This window comes from Lampetra planeri, chromosome 6, assembly GCF_965212315.1.
Source record: "Lampetra planeri chromosome 6, kcLamPlan1.2.h2, whole genome shotgun sequence".
NCBI lineage: Eukaryota > Metazoa > Chordata > Hyperoartia > Petromyzontiformes > Petromyzontidae > Lampetra > Lampetra planeri.
Window position 1 is genome coordinate 1860385 of NC_136112.1, and position 15511 is coordinate 1875895.

General features: G+C 49.5%; 1 protein-coding gene across 1 annotated transcript in view; it reads left to right on the top strand.

Moving 5' to 3' along the window:
* The first annotated feature begins 430 nt into the window (after nt 1-430).
* Nucleotides 431-15511, top strand: part of LOC144719361 (sodium- and chloride-dependent GABA transporter 1-like) — a 29508-nt gene continuing 14427 nt past the window's right edge. Inside the window, exon 1 of the mRNA XM_078595224.1 lies at nt 431-1335. Coding sequence (XP_078451350.1) covers nt 1059-1335 — 277 coding nt within the window. The 5' untranslated portion in view covers nt 431-1058. The remainder of the gene's footprint in view (nt 1336-15511) is intronic.

Consider the following 15511-nt stretch of genomic DNA (forward strand, 5'->3'; position numbering starts at 1 on the left):
CAACGGAGGGCGGAGGAGCGACGCTCACAACAACGAGCGGAGCGCCGGGTGGCTAAAGCACAGCAAGTTGGCACAGTAGGGGGCACAGGTGGTGCATCAGCCAGTCATCTCGGTCATCTCGGTCAGTCGACCCGTGGCACCTGGGTCTGCCCCGTGACCTCCTGCCAGCGGGCGTTCGACACTTCACGTGGCCTCAAGGTGCACATGGCCTGGCACAAGCGTCGTGGTGACGTCACCGCCACTTAGTGGCGAATGGCGGTTGTTGTTGTTGTTGGGGTTGAAGAGACTAGGGGGTGGGGCTAGAGGGGGGGGGTTACGTCACGTGCCCTCACTGAACCCCCACCCCCCACTGTACCCTCTCGACCCTTACCCCTCGAAATTTCACTGCTGCCCACGTGACCTATTATTATTGATGGCGGGGGGCGGGGCAGTAACAAGCCCCGCCTCCATCTCCCCATCACTCGCATCCCTCCCCATCACTCACCCCACCACCACTCGACCTCCCGTCTCTCTCACGCCACACAAACCCTTCGCAGCTTCTCTCTGCCCTCTGCTCTCCCCCTACCCCCCGAGCTCTCTCCCTCTCACCCTCCCTCTCTCTCTCACCCTCGAGTATCGTTGAGTAACGCGCGCGGCTCCATTCATTCACGCGGCAAGCAGCCCTTAGGGGAGGGAGTGTGCAGGAACACCACACACCACGCCGTACGTATATAGATGCAACACACGGAGCGAGGCCAGGGCTGTCAGACAGAGAGCGAGGAGAGAGCGAGAGGAAACAAACAGCGCGGCGAAGGGACGTGGGACGAGCGAGATACATCTCGGGTAGAAGCTGACGAGACTCAGGAATCGAGATAAGATAAGTCGTGGATACACACACGAGGCTGTCGAGATAGACATCTTGCGGCAGGGTCAGTGTGATAGATCGACACGGACAGCAGCGTGCTTGAAAGAGACGGCCACACGACAGCCGCCATTCGCCACTCGAGTGGCCGTAGCGTCATCACGGCGTCTGTACCAGGCTAGGTGCGCTTTGGCAACAACCGAGACACACGACTCGCATGGGGATGGGCGCCCAGGGCAAGCGCAGGTCTGGTGAGGGGCTGGTGACCAACGGGGATCTGGGGACCGTGACCCCGATGACCAACGGGGGGGTCACGGGGTCCCCTCTGCCCGCCGCTCCTGCTCCTCCTGCCGCCGCTCCGACGCCGCTGCCCGGGTCCCCGACGCGGGAGACGTGGAGCCGCAAAATCGAGTTCACTTTGGCGTGCGTGGGCTACGCCGTGGGGCTCGGGAACGTGTGGCGATTCCCTTACCTGTGCTACCGGAGTGGGGGAGGTGAGTGGCATCCACGTCAATACCCTCGCTGGCTCCTATCCCCTATCCACCCCGACGTTTCTATCCATTCCCACCCCCATCCCGTCTCTCTCCTACTGCCGTACACCAGCGGTGGTTATTGGGGTTCTTACTGCACGCAGGCCGCGAATTTCGTTCCTCTAGTAAATTATTTATTGCACATTTTTTTTATCCAGCAGAGGCGCACTTTAAAGACGTTTGGACTTGTTCAGGAGGAGGCTGCTGCTGCTACGTTGATGATGATGATGAGTTGTGTTTGCTATACCACCTCGGAGCTCGACATCCTCCCTGACCTGTCCAGTGTGCCACAGAGAATCTCGGGTTCCGATTGGCCTGTTCAGCCATCTGCGCACTCATCAAAACCCAACAAAATGACAAACGTGCCATGGTCATCATCAACTATGATGGACGAACAAGAGAGAGAGAGGGAGGAGGAAACCCACGACCCTTGCGCGAGGGGGCAACACTCTATCCCCCGTACAGATGGAAACGGGTGGCAATCAGTCCACGCTTTGCTGTAACCGCATTCTCCTGGCGAGCCCAGGGGTATGATGGGAACCACCTCGACGGCTAACGGCCCGAGGGAGTTTCACAACATCCGTGTGTGGTCCACCAACCCTCGCCGTCTCCACGGCGCTGGGTTACATTGCAGGCAGCATCGCCACAACCGCCCGGTTGACTTGGTAGGTTACGAGTTCGGATCATAGTTGAAGGTTGATTCAGTCCAACATCAACACCGCGGGTCGATAAAAAAGGAAGAAGTCACTTTGTGAAAAGAGAAAACAGGTTAGCGGTGATTCTCTTAAGGCGATGCTCGCCCCACTGGGATTTTTGCACAGCGTTGGTGTACGGTGTTTTTTTTCTGGAAGACTTTGCAGTTTTTTCCTGGATTTTTCTGTTTGCGCATAGTCACTTTAAGATTTTTTTCTTGTTCATTTTTTTTGTTTGTTGCGGTTGCACCCGATTCAAGAGCCAAATGGCTCACAGGGCTATACCTAATAAATGAAACTGAAAAAAAACTGAATATACAGCAGGCGTCAGGGGTTGGGATCAAACCCATGGCTTCCTGTATACCGGGCCAGGTGTTTAACATCTCGTCACCGTGACACCTGAGTCCACTCGTCGAGTCCACTCGTCGAGTCCACTCGTCAACGAGGTGCGATGGACATGGTCTATCGCTGACCACATCCACAGTTGCGATCGCGTTGGCCACGGGCGTAGAGGGGGAGCGGAGGTTGTATGTTGATGTATGTTGAACTTCTTTCACGCCGTACGTAGCCAACAGCGATAATCGTAGGTGCGGGGGGTAGGGGAAGGACAACAAACTAAACACAAAAAGCAGTTCTATATAAATGAGTTTGTTAATCTAGATTATTTAAAAGTGCATAGCTCCAGTGGCTTCCTCGTATCGGAAGAAAGAACGTTCCAGACGGCCACAGAAGCACATCTGAAAGCGTGCGATGCCGGTGACCGTCTTTGATGGCCAGCCAACACCCTCCGCTAGTATGACCGGTTGGCGGAAGACTTGAACGGCGGCGATGAGGAATGTAAATTCTGTGAAAAATCATGTCGTTGCAATGCCCACTGCACGCGCCTGATGATTGCTAGACAGCCCCCCCCCCCCCACGTGGTGCCTGGCGGTGCGTATGCGTGTACCACGTGCCCTTAAACTGACGCCCGATGTCAACTACTGCCACATGTGTAACTGTGACCTGCAGCAGTGATTTTGTTTACATCCGTGGTTTTTGTGCGTGTAATCATGCTATATTTATCAAAACGTGTGCAGGCTGGATTCCTGCCAGGCTGTCTGGCTTGCTTGCGGCCAAGTTTGCGTGAGCGAATGAGACGCCACTGCAGACGTCTGCGTGATGTTGAGACACACAGTTAAACTATCACATATTCTATGCAGTACAGTATTATAAATAACACGTTTTTCTAGCTGGCTGGCTTTTGGGACGGTCACGACCAAGGCACGTGTGGAGCTGATCGTTTAATCACGATAACAGCATTAGGTAACAAAAATAAATCACTTAGTGGATCTATATTTTTTACTTTGCGGAGAAATGTGACGTCACGTCAAAATGCGCAACTTCAAATAAATATAGACTTTATTAAATAGACTTTTTAATAAATGTTTTCTCCTATAACAGAGTGCAACGCCACATTAAATACGCACTACAATGACAATAGTTTAAAGCAATTTGAAGCATGTTTTATTTTTTCGGCGGAGGGGGGGGCAGAGCTTTGTGATGTCATATTTGAGGGGGGGTCTGACTTTTTGTGACGCCGTGTGACGAAGGGGGGGGGGGTCAAAAATCGTCAAAAATCGCGTGACGTCATTTATGGACGGCCCCTTTTTGCCGTTGTATGTTTTCTATTTGATTGTTGTTTTTGGTAGCGTTTACGTGCATTTGTTTGGGGTTGAACATCTGTGAAAATCGAGCCACATCGCTCATCAGGGGTCTTTCGAGCTTGAATCAAACGTCTGTGTCATTAGTAATGCCTTTTGGTCGGGCACACGCAACAACAGCACATGCAACGTTCCCTACTGTATCTTAATTTGAAACATGCATAAGCTCTCCACTTCTCGCTGATGTAAGCGCCTCCACAAGAATCTCCCCCCCCCCCTAGTGGAGGGTCCCTCCTAGAGGGTATTTGGCCTACTCTTCCACGCTGGCCAAACGTCTTGGAAGATGGTGGCAGTGCCCCATATTTTACCCCACCATAGGTGACATTTTCCCATCAAATAGCTTCTGTTGTACCCATTTGCACTGCTGAATGAAAAGAGGCGTTTGGGTTTGGCCAGGGTGGTTAGACCGGAAAAGAGAAAGCATGGTTTGTCATCTACAGGGTGTTTGTGCCAAGTGGTCTCATCGCGTGTGTCCTGTCACTGTGTGTGTCATCTTGTCACTGTGTGTCCGTCACGTCGCCGTGTCAATTATGTCACTGTGTGTAAGGCATGTCGGTGTGCGTGAGTCATTTCACTGCTTGTGTAAGTCACTGTGCGTAAATCATGTCACTAGGTGTATGTCATGTGACCTATGTGTCATCATAGGTAGATCGGTGGCGCAATGGTTGGTGCTCTTTGAACCTGGATTCGATTCCTGGCCATGGTTGACATCTGCGCCGAGTAATATCAGAATCAGACCTGGGCCTCCGCGAAGTCGACTCACCCTTAAACATAGTGTCGTGCACAAACCAGCTTATCATATGCTGCTGCGGAGCTGTGGACAGCAAAGAGCCTGGCACTAAACTAACGTCTGCACTCCCTCCCTCCCTGCCTGCACCCACCCGCATCGACCAGCTTGATGAAGTATGGCCAATGTAAAATTAAATGGGAACGGACTGTACACGATGTGAATGACCATGACTCCAGCAGAGAATGGTACCAGGAGAGAAACAAAAATATATTCTTGTACCGTCCTTCTATACAGGGCTGCACCCAGATGTGAGTGCAGGCCCAAAGGCTGGAGGGCAGAATATGATCACGTGAGGTCAACCTGATTGTTATCAACTTGATAATTGGTTCTTTACCCTTCTATCTGGCAACAAAACTGACACCTTTTTACAAGGAGTCATGTTTGCATAGACCGCAATACCTGCAGTCATAATACAAACAAAAGAACATAACTCTGATAATGTGCACTGTCCTTGAAGTTGATTGGTCCACACCCGAGACAGCTTTCCTTAGAGCCTAGTCTCATATGGGTTGGACCAGATGACGCCAAAAGGCGCACAACTCAAGGACAATGCACCATCAGAGTATGAGAGCTCGGGGCAAGCATCTACACTATGGGAACCTCATTTGCCAGTAAAAATATGATAATTGGTTCTTTACCCTTCTATCTGGCAACAAAACTGACACCTTTTTACAAGGAGTCATGTTTGCATAGACCGCAATACCTGACTGCAGGTAAAAATATGATAATTGGTTCTTTACCCTTCTATCTGGCAACAAAACTGACACCTTTTTACAAGGAGTCATGTTTGCATAGACCGCAATACCTGCAGTCAGGTATTGCGGTCTATGCAAACATGACTCCTTGTAAAAAGGTGTCAGTTTTGTTGCCAGATAGAAGGGTAAAGAACCAATTATCATATTTTTACTGGCAAATGAGGTTCCCATAGTGTAGATGCTTGCCCCGAGCTCTCATACTCTGATGGTGCATTGTCCTTGAGTTGTGCGCCTTTTGGCGTCATCTGGTCCAACCCATATGAGACTAGGCTCTAAGGAAAGCTGTCTCGGGTGTGGACCAATCAACTTCAAGGACAGTGCACATTATCAGAGTTATGTTCTTTTGTTTGTATTATGACTGCAGGTATTGCGGTCTATGCAAACATGACTCCTTGTAAAAAGGTGTCAGTTTTGTTGCCAGATAGAAGGGTAAAGAACCAATTATCATATTTTTACTGGCAAATGAGGTTCCCATAGTGTTATCAACTTGTTGGAAATACGTAGTTGTCGTCGTCTTGAGCTAACGCTATAGGTTGTGGACTTACGAAATATAAACTTTACGTGTGCCAGTGTGAGTGGGGAGCGGTGGTGCAGCGGTTAGGGCGCTGCGCTACGCAAACCCAGCGACTCCGAGTTCCGTTCCTGCTCACGACCACCAACTCCGGTGACGATTATCTGAACCGGTCCTGGGCCTCCCCTAGGTCAGAATCGAATGAGTACCTGGTGAAGTGTGTAAACATCGCCACTAGCGAGACAAAGGGAGCCGGCCGTGGTGCTGTCATCCCACCCCCTCGAGTGCTGCGGCTCATTCATCGGTTGCTGCTCGCTAACAGCACTTGAACCAAAAGTCTGTTAAGGCTATCCGAGGGATCTTTGTCTTTTTGTGTTTCTTGATTGGGAGTGTTCCGGCCGTAACATGTGCTCACTAACAGCACTTGCACCATCATTCCTTTTAAAAGGCTCTGACTTTTTGTCTTTGTACCCTTGTGTGTGTGGTCATGGGGAGTGCGTGGGCGTGTGCGTGTGCCCATCGAAAGTGTTGAAATTCAAGGTGCCTGGCACAAGCGCCCTGGTATCGTGGGCGTGTATACTTGAGTGTTTATATAAATGTGTGTGTGTAACTTTGTGTGTAAGTGCGTGTGAGTGCCTTTGAATATTCAGTATTGTGTGTGTATTGTGTGTGGGCTTAAGTGGACGGGGATTGTGTGTAGAGCCTGCATATCTCTTGAGAGGTCTGGACGCGGTCCAATTATCAGTGGGCGGCGATGCTGCGCGGTGGCTGCGTTTTGAAGCCCCCATGCCCAGCTGCCTCATGCTGCCCATCTAAGCAGCTTCTTGTTTTGCCGGATAGAGGGGGCGAAAAGGGGCAGAGCACGGGAGAATGTGGATCTCAGTGGACTTTGCCAAAACTAATGGTATACCAGCAGTTATTAGGTTTTTTCGGTAAAGTCACGTAGGTAAACATTTTAAATTAATAAAAGTAAAATAAAAAAAATCACGACGTTTCGGAGGAAACACAAGCTTCCGTCTTCAGGTGGAACCGTCACAGCACGATTAATTGAATTTTTTTACCTAAGTGACTTTACCGAAAAAACCTAAGAATATGAATCCTTGCAGTCACGAAAGCTTCAAATCTAGAATTATACCAGCAGTGTGACGATCATCCATCCTCTGGAGGAGGCTCGTGAAGGACGTTACTGGGCAGTTGGAGGAAGTCGCCCTCCAACAAAAGTGCAGGGCAGAGAAGCGACGCTCACAACAACGAGCGGCGTGCCAGGCGGCTAAAACGCAGCAAATTGGCACAGTATGGGGCACAGCTGGTGCATCAGCCAGCCATCTCAGTCAGTCAACCGATGGCACCTGGGTCTGTCCCCTGATCTCTTGCCAGCGAGCCTTCAACACTTCACTTGGCCTCTGCACATAGCCTGCCACAACCGCCTTTGACATCACCGCCACTGTGTGGCGAATGGCGGCTGGAGTGTGTATATGTGGAGGGTGCACATGTGTGTACCTAACTGGGCATTTGTGTACCTGTGTGTAAGTGTGTATATCTGTGTTAACTATGTAACAACCACGCAGGTACACACACATCACGTACATACGTGATGAGATCAGCTGACGTGCAGGAGTGAAATTGGATTATATAATCCACGGATTGTGTACCTGATGCCCTGCACTTGGAGGACTCATTCAGAATTCGTTATGAAATGGGCTTCTTTGCTCTCACTCCCTCTCTCTATCCCTCACTTCTTACTCTCCCTCACTCGCTCAACCCGAGCTCTTAATAGGTTGGTGTTTGCATTGCTTTTGTGCTGTTGGCCTTTTGGCAATTTTTTATGGTCTACATGGCCATAAAGGAGGCGGTCTCTGGTGTAGGGCGATCAGATTCAAAGACAATGCATACATTATGATTATAATTATCAAAGCACGTTTAGTTTGCAGGTTTTACCTCAAGCATGTGCAGTTAATGCAGCCTTGATGCAGCCTTGCAAAATAAGGTGCCTATTTGGTGTTTGAACATTGTACCACTTCCTCTGTGTTATTGTCAGAAAGTGTTAAGCCTTTTCGTTTTTCGTCACGCCTGATGGTGACGACGAAGACGACTTGCCGTGGGCGTTGACGAGACGATTATCGTAACCACGATTCGAGACGATGATCTCGCGCAAGCCCGCTCCGCTCGTTCGTACTAAATGTGCAAACGCACACGTGAATCGTCCTTCACTTAAATAATAGCCCCATATTTACTTACAGCTAGACAATACACGCATAACCGAGCCCCATGCATGTTTAATAGACATCTTTTTTACGACGACAAGGCGCTGTCCCACTCACGGTGTACCTGGCACCTTGTTGAATTACCCACTCTGGTGGCACACTGAAAGGTACATATTTCACCAGGTGCAAATTGTTTACTTGCCAACGGTACCCAGGCACGAACATGAGTTTTCTCAATTGTTAGGCACAGGGTTTCCCACGCATTGGCGGCGATATGTTAACTACCACGCCTGGTGTGCAGGAGGTCGTGGGTTAAATATTGACCCTGACGCCTGTAAATTTAGAGTTTGGGTGTTCTCCCTGGGTTTGCGTGGATTTTTCTCCGGATCCTCCGGTTTCCCCCCCCCCCCCCGACATTTAGAATCAACATGCGTTTAGAGTTTTAGAATCAAATCAGAATATTTATTTATACTGGAGGAATCCGATGAGCTAGAAAGCTCTTTTTCACAGATGTCCAATAGGGGCATGGGGTCAGTATTTGGCTGCTATAAATTTCAACATAAGACACTTTGTTGAGCTATCATTTGTGGATAGGTCGCTTCTGAAAAAGAGCTAGAGAGGCTCAGTAGGCCTTACCTGATAAAATAAAAACGAGTTTGTTTACTTTGGCATTATACGAATGAACGCATGAAGCGTATCGGGCACGTGGGCGGTTATGTGGCTGGACAGTGGACGGTTTGAAAATAAATATTATTGCAAATTACTAAATGGCGTAAACGCGTAACAACGTCGCTCATTCCTCCATCTGACAGCGTATACCTGTCTGCGAAACATAGCGCTTCAGTGGCAAGCCTTGCACTCTTTAAGAATTGTGCGAATGCAAATTGTGGACAAATGTAATTGGATGCATTATCTATATACAGAGACGAATAATAAATAAAAAGGTCTATCTCATACAATTATCGATTTAGGAATTGTGGAATTGGGCAACTGTTCTTTGCGCCCACCACCCCAACCCCCACCCCACCCACCAGCCAACCGGTTTACAAAAAAAACAAGTCGCCAAAAAAGTACAGACGATAACGATGTCTCTCCTTGGCCTGGTTCCGCCGTGGTCTGGTTTTGGGGGAATAAAAACAAAACCACAGTGGGAACATAAATAAAAATGGACCTGCATTCTTGAGCCAAGTCTGTGTATGGATTTCAGCGCAGGTCCGGTTCCTGCCAGTCCTGACCGGGTTCACGATGGGCCACCAACCCCGCGCAGGATACAGAGGTTTATACGTCGTTATTACTAGGGGCCATGGTCAGTCCGCTGCTGGATGAAGGCCTCCCCAGGCTGCCACCTTCTCTCACGATGCTGCGATGTAATGATCCACCCAGCAGCCCACACACCACGAGCCGATTTCATAATTGCTCTATCTCTCTTGGGTGGATGTCTTCTCGGGTAGCTTCCATTTTTTGGCTGCCACTCCCATCGTTATTCTCAACTGTCGCGCGTCATCCCTTTCGGGCAGTGCGCTAAACAACTGCGCCGCATCTCCACAAACCCCCGCCACCCCCCTCAGCCTCCACATACAAGAGGTGGCAGGAAAAAGTATTGACGGAGTCTCAGGAGGCTCCAGCATTGCAACGTTTGGGGAGAATGAATTGACAGTTATAGAATGCAATTTACAGATTTGAGGCTTAGCACATTTACAAAGCTTTCCTGATAAAAAAAAATCAAATGTTACCATTCATAAAAAGTAATTAATTGTAATGAGAGATGGCCACCCATTGGGGAGTCCTTCATCCAGCAGCAGTGTTATTAACCATGACTGATAATGATGAGTTCACAAACTCCAGAGGGACTGCTCTCGATCGCCGCTGCCACCCCTCGCGACTTCTCGTTGGGTAGCTGCGCACGCTGCGGCCCGCGAATATTTTAAATACAAGCCTGCAAATGTTTTAAATACAAGCCTGCAAATGTTTTAATCGCGCGAACAATAATTTGAGGGCAAATCCACTAAAAAAATCGTCATTTGTAAAACCCCTGCGAATGTTCACGGTTTACTGTATCTCCGAATAGATTCATTTCATCCTACGCAATGTTGCCTGAGGCCATTTGAACACTTATTTCTTGAGAAAGACTGTTGGTTTGGATTGTGCCACGTAGGGTGCGAAACAAGTTTTACATTTGTAGTGTCTTCAAAAATTACTCACACCGACACAATGTAACAAGTCACCTGCTTGCACTTTATTCACCTGTTTTTGCGCCAGTTATAGGCACTCTAACTATCTGTATGGTCACATATACTTAACTTCTCCCCGCTCCTATCTATTCTGCACCTCACTTATCCTGCACTCAGCAGCTCTGCTCTCAGCGACTCCACACACAGCGTCTTCGCACTCAGCGACTCCACACACAGCGTCTTCGCACTCAGCGACTCCACACACAGCGTCTTCGCCCTCAGCGACTCCACACACAGCGTCTTCGCACTCAGCGACTCCGCACACAGCAACTTCACATCTCCACCGCTGCCCTCACCTACGCTCCCTCAGACCCGCTCACCCGTCTGTCCCGGGCGGGGGGTTCAGCCAACACCCGCCCGGCGACGGCGTGAGGGTTGAGGTCCCGTTGACGGCTGGAGCGGCAAGATGTCTTCAATCTTGGTTCCCGGCAACAACTCCCTTCGCTCACACACACTCCCGCTTATATACCCCTGCTCACCCCAAGACGTCACGTGCTTTCACTTAAGCATGGCGCCAGTTGTCACATTAATCTCTTGTCATCACCCACCATCTCCCGCCGAGGCCTCCAGTCACAGCGTAACACCTGTTTGCCCTCCGTTGCACCCGCTTAACTGTGCGCACCGCGTATTTCTCTCCCCTACACATACATACCATGAACAACGTACGCAGCCAATGGCACAGCATGGAAATATACAGTCCCAGTCCCCAGGTTACATAAGAACATACATAATCATAATATTGTTTCGGCTTGTAACGTGCCCCTGCAGCAGCATTGCCTTTGCGGTTGCAGAGAAGGGATGAAACTTGGCAGTGACGTTTGACTACAAGTAGCAGCAGTGACAACAACTCACGCCATGGTCTTGTCGCCCGTCTGGCGATCATTGTGAAGGATATTGAGAGGAATGGATGCACGTGATTCAGAGGCATTGACTTGACTCTTGTACAAGCTCTTGATTCGGGTTTGAGTCAACTTATGCTTGCTGGCTAATGGTTGATTTTTGGGTCAGGTTACACAGGGGCCCCACCACCCCGGCCGATTACAATGCCAATGATGTGTCGTACACCCTCCTCCACCCGATGATGGCAGCCAAAAAAATTAGTTTGTCACGTGTTGAACAATAACGTTGGTCTGCAAAGAAAATATAACGATAGGCTAAAACATATACAGGGACTTCTCTACTTACAAACGAGTTAGGTTCCAGAGGTCTGTTCGTAAGTCGATTTGTCCAACTTTACTCCTGTCGATTCCAAACATGTTGTATGGCGTGTACACTAAACACGAGAAATTGCTTTAGAAGTTGCATAATCTCCTGTAGATGCCACTGGTTCATCACATTCTGCAGATGCAGATGCCACTGGTTTCTCACGTTCTGCAGATGTAGATGCCACCACCGCCATCTATTGCACGACGTTTGAACGTACGACTCCCGGGTGGGTCCGAACAGACAACTGGACATGCGAGACAAGTTTGTTCGTATCTCTGAAAGTCCGTAAGTCGGGTGTTTGTAAGTTGAGGAGTCCCTGTATTTTTTGTTTATGGGTGACAGGCGCCACCAGTGACTCGCAGAGAGCAAAGGCCTGGGTTCGATTCCCGACTCGGACGAATTTATGTGTGGAGTTTATTCTCTCCCCGTTCTACATGGGTTTTCCTTCAATAACTAACAAAAAAAACAATCATTATCTCCTCGTGTTGGCAAAACATTCCAATACTAATCCACATACCTGCAAATTACTACAATTGCGATCGCACACAGCGGCAACAGCAACATCGCTACCTTTCTGCGGGAACTTGACAGAACCCTCCTGAATAAGAGAGTCTTGAGATTCGGTGGGGCTTCCCTGGGTAAACAAGCGTAGTAGAGTAATAATAATTCAACAATATATGGAGACAGCATGAAGTTATGGTCACATGAGTCCCTGCAATGATGTCACTGGGATACTTCAGTGATTTTGAAGTTTTTTTTTTATTATCATGAATGAAGGTTCAAACTCCTATGGGACATCCAAGGACACAGCCTTCTTTTTTGTAGCTACAAGATAAGAGTTGTTTGTTTTGTGGGTTGAGTGTGTATCAATGTGTGTGTGTGTTTTGTATGTTTTGGAGGAGCAGTAGTCTAGCGGTTAGAGCCCTTGAGTGCTGTGCTACGAACCCGCGTACCGAGTTTGATTCCTGCTCACGGCCAACGCCAGTGACTTATTATCTGGACCGCTCCTGGGCCTCCCCTAGGTCGACTCAGCCTCAAATGAGTACCTGGTGCGGTGTGCAAACATCGCCACTAGGGAGACAAAGGCAGCCGGGCGCAGTGCTGGCCTCCCACCCCCTCAAGTGCTGTGCCTCCTTCATAGGTGCTCGCTAACAGCACTTGCCCCAACAGTCTGTTTTGGCTATGCGGGGGATCTTTGTCATTGTGTGTTTGTGTGGGGAGCAGTAATATAGCGGTAAGCGTGCTGTACTGTGAACCCAGCGACCCGAGTTCGATTCCCACTCTGGGCCAACATCGGTGACGAATATCTGAACCAGTCCTGGTTCTTCTGAACAAAATAATGAAAGGGGGCGTGAAGGCGCGGAGGGGAGGTATGGGAAGCTGTGAGTCCCAGGCTACTGTGGGCTCGTCTCCCCATAAATGGGAGGCGATGAATAGTGGTGGTGGCTTATGCCCCCACTGAAGATGAACAACATTTAAACCCGCAATAGCCTGGTCATGGCTACCTGATGAAAGTTGAAAGTCAGAATTTCACCATCGCTTGCAGTTGGGGTTGGCATCGTACCCCCCCCATTCCCCCTCCTCCCCGCCTTCTTATGCCGATGAGAAATAGGTGGGGTTCAGGGCAGTTGCTGCATTGGGCACACAGTCCAGACCTTCTCAGAAAGCCTGGCTGATGGAGGAGGTGTTCCCAGTAGCTGAGAGAAAGCGACAGGCCCACTCCCACCATCTCCGACAATCAACTTTTGAGAGTGAGGAGGTTTACCACAGCCTTCGCTCAAAGGTTCGGAGAACCATGCGGCGCTGCAAGGATGAGTGGTGGTGGCGGGTTGCAGAGGAGATGGAAACTGCCTCAGCTGCTTGTGGTCACCAATCGCTCTTCAATTCCATCACAGAAATTACCGGCAGTGCCCCACCTATCATTGTCATGAAGTGAAAGGGTAGGGATCCAATCTCCAAGCCACTGGAACGGTTCTTCAGGTTTGCTGATAATTTTTGTGAGATCTTGGAGAGGGGAAACTCCTTAGCCCAGATACAAATTGTGAGGTAAATGTGGGACTGACCCTGCTGGAGCTGTTGTACCTCACATTTTGGAGGAAGTAGTCACCCCCTGTGAGTGGTTGGCTGATGTGCAATCTGTTGAGGAAGTACAAATAATGATCCTCAGACTGAGATAAGGGAAAGTGTTGGGCAGAGATTACCTCCCAAGTGAACTGCTGAGGGAAGGTGCAATTTTATTCAGGCTGCCATATAATTGCAACCTTTCTGGACCAGAAGAACGATTCAGCAGGATTGGAAGGATACCATGGTGATCCACTTTTTTAAGAAGAGTGACCGCACTGATTGTAGCAACTACCGCAGCCTCTCCCTCCAGTGTGTCGGCAAAGGTGCTGGCAAGGATTGTTCAACATTGCCTTGCCAGGCATGCTTTGGAAAGGCTTGCGGAGCCCCAATGTGGGGTCAGGTCAGGTCAGTCCTGCACACATGCCATATTATCTGTCCATCTGCTGCAACAGAGGTGGAACGAACTTCCAACCAGACCTAGATCTCGATTTTTATTGACCTGGTCAGGGCCGTGACCTCCTGTCGGCAAGCCTTCGACAACTTCACGTGATGGCCTCAAGCTGCACCTAGCCTGGCACAAGCTCTGCGGTGATGTCACTGCCACTTTGTGGCGATCAGCGGCTGTTGTTTGTTCTGTGCGTGTCTATTTTGGTGAACGGTCACATGTGTCATTGTGTGTCTGAGCATTCCATGGTGGGGAGCAGTACTGTAGAGGTTAGTGCGCTGCACTACAAGCCCGGCGACCCGGTTTCAATTTGCCGTGCCGGCCTTGATAGGTGCTACTCACTAACAGCACTTGTCCCAACAGTCTGTCAAGGCTATACGGAGGATCTTTGTCTTTGCATTGCACCCCTGAGCCTGTTTCCCTCTTGTGTTGTCTTCCTTTGCATCTATTAATAGAGGTGCTTTCGAGCTGCACTTTCCCTCGCGATCTGTCATGGTTCTTGCCTTTGTCACTTGTCTGCTCGTCAGTGCGTGGTTCTGTGGTCGGGAAGGCGTTTTTGTGTGTGGGTGTGTGGGTGTGTACTCGCGTGGGCTTGCCGGCATGTGTAACAAGTGTGTGTGTGTGCAGTATGTATGTAACCAGGTCTCCGTAAAAAAACATTTATTGCACAGTGGGTTTTACCTGTGCCAAAATAGAGTCTTACCAAACCAAAATGTGTGTTTCTTTGTGTGTGTATGTATATAACATGTCTGTGGGGAGCAGTTGTTTACGCGCTGCACTACGAACCCGGCGTCACATTTACAATTCCCGCTCATGATCAATAACAGTGGTGAATATCTGAACTGGTCCTGGGCCTCCCCTAAGTCGACTCTGCTTTAAATGAGTACGCGGTGCATTGTATAAACATCAGCACTGGGGAGACAAAGGCGCCCCTGCCGTGGTGCTGCCCACCCACCTCTCTCGTTTGCCGTGCCGGCCTTCATAGGGTGCCACTCGCTCATGGCGCTTGCTCCAACAGACTGTTGAGGCTGTATGGGGGATCTTTGGTTTCATCATACTTGTATCAGGATCAGAATATTTATTCATACTGCAGCAATCCGATGGGCTATAAAGCTCTTTTTCATAGATGTCCAGTTGGGGCTCAAAGGGCTTTACTCGTAAAATAGACTTTTGATTAAAAAGAAACTTACAAAATTGCGGTTGGGTGGCACGGTGGTAATCCTCATGCCGCGCGGCAAGAAGGGCCTGGGTTCGACTCCTGCTTCTTGCGTGCATTGAGACTCGGTGAGAATTTCCCAGGTAAACAAGCTGTAGTAAAAAAAAAGTTATTATTAAAGTACGCGCATCAGTTAGTTGGCAGACGCAGAGTGCAGTCGCCGTATTTTCCAACATAAATCTCAGTCCTTTAATCCCTAACACCGGGGTCTGTCTTACATGATCTTGCCAAGTTCTTGGAATCTTTTAAGGAGCCTGGGGGCGTTTGCCCCCGCTTACCCCCCGGCTTTTGGCGAGACTGGGTGGAGAGAACTCTATATGCGCAGC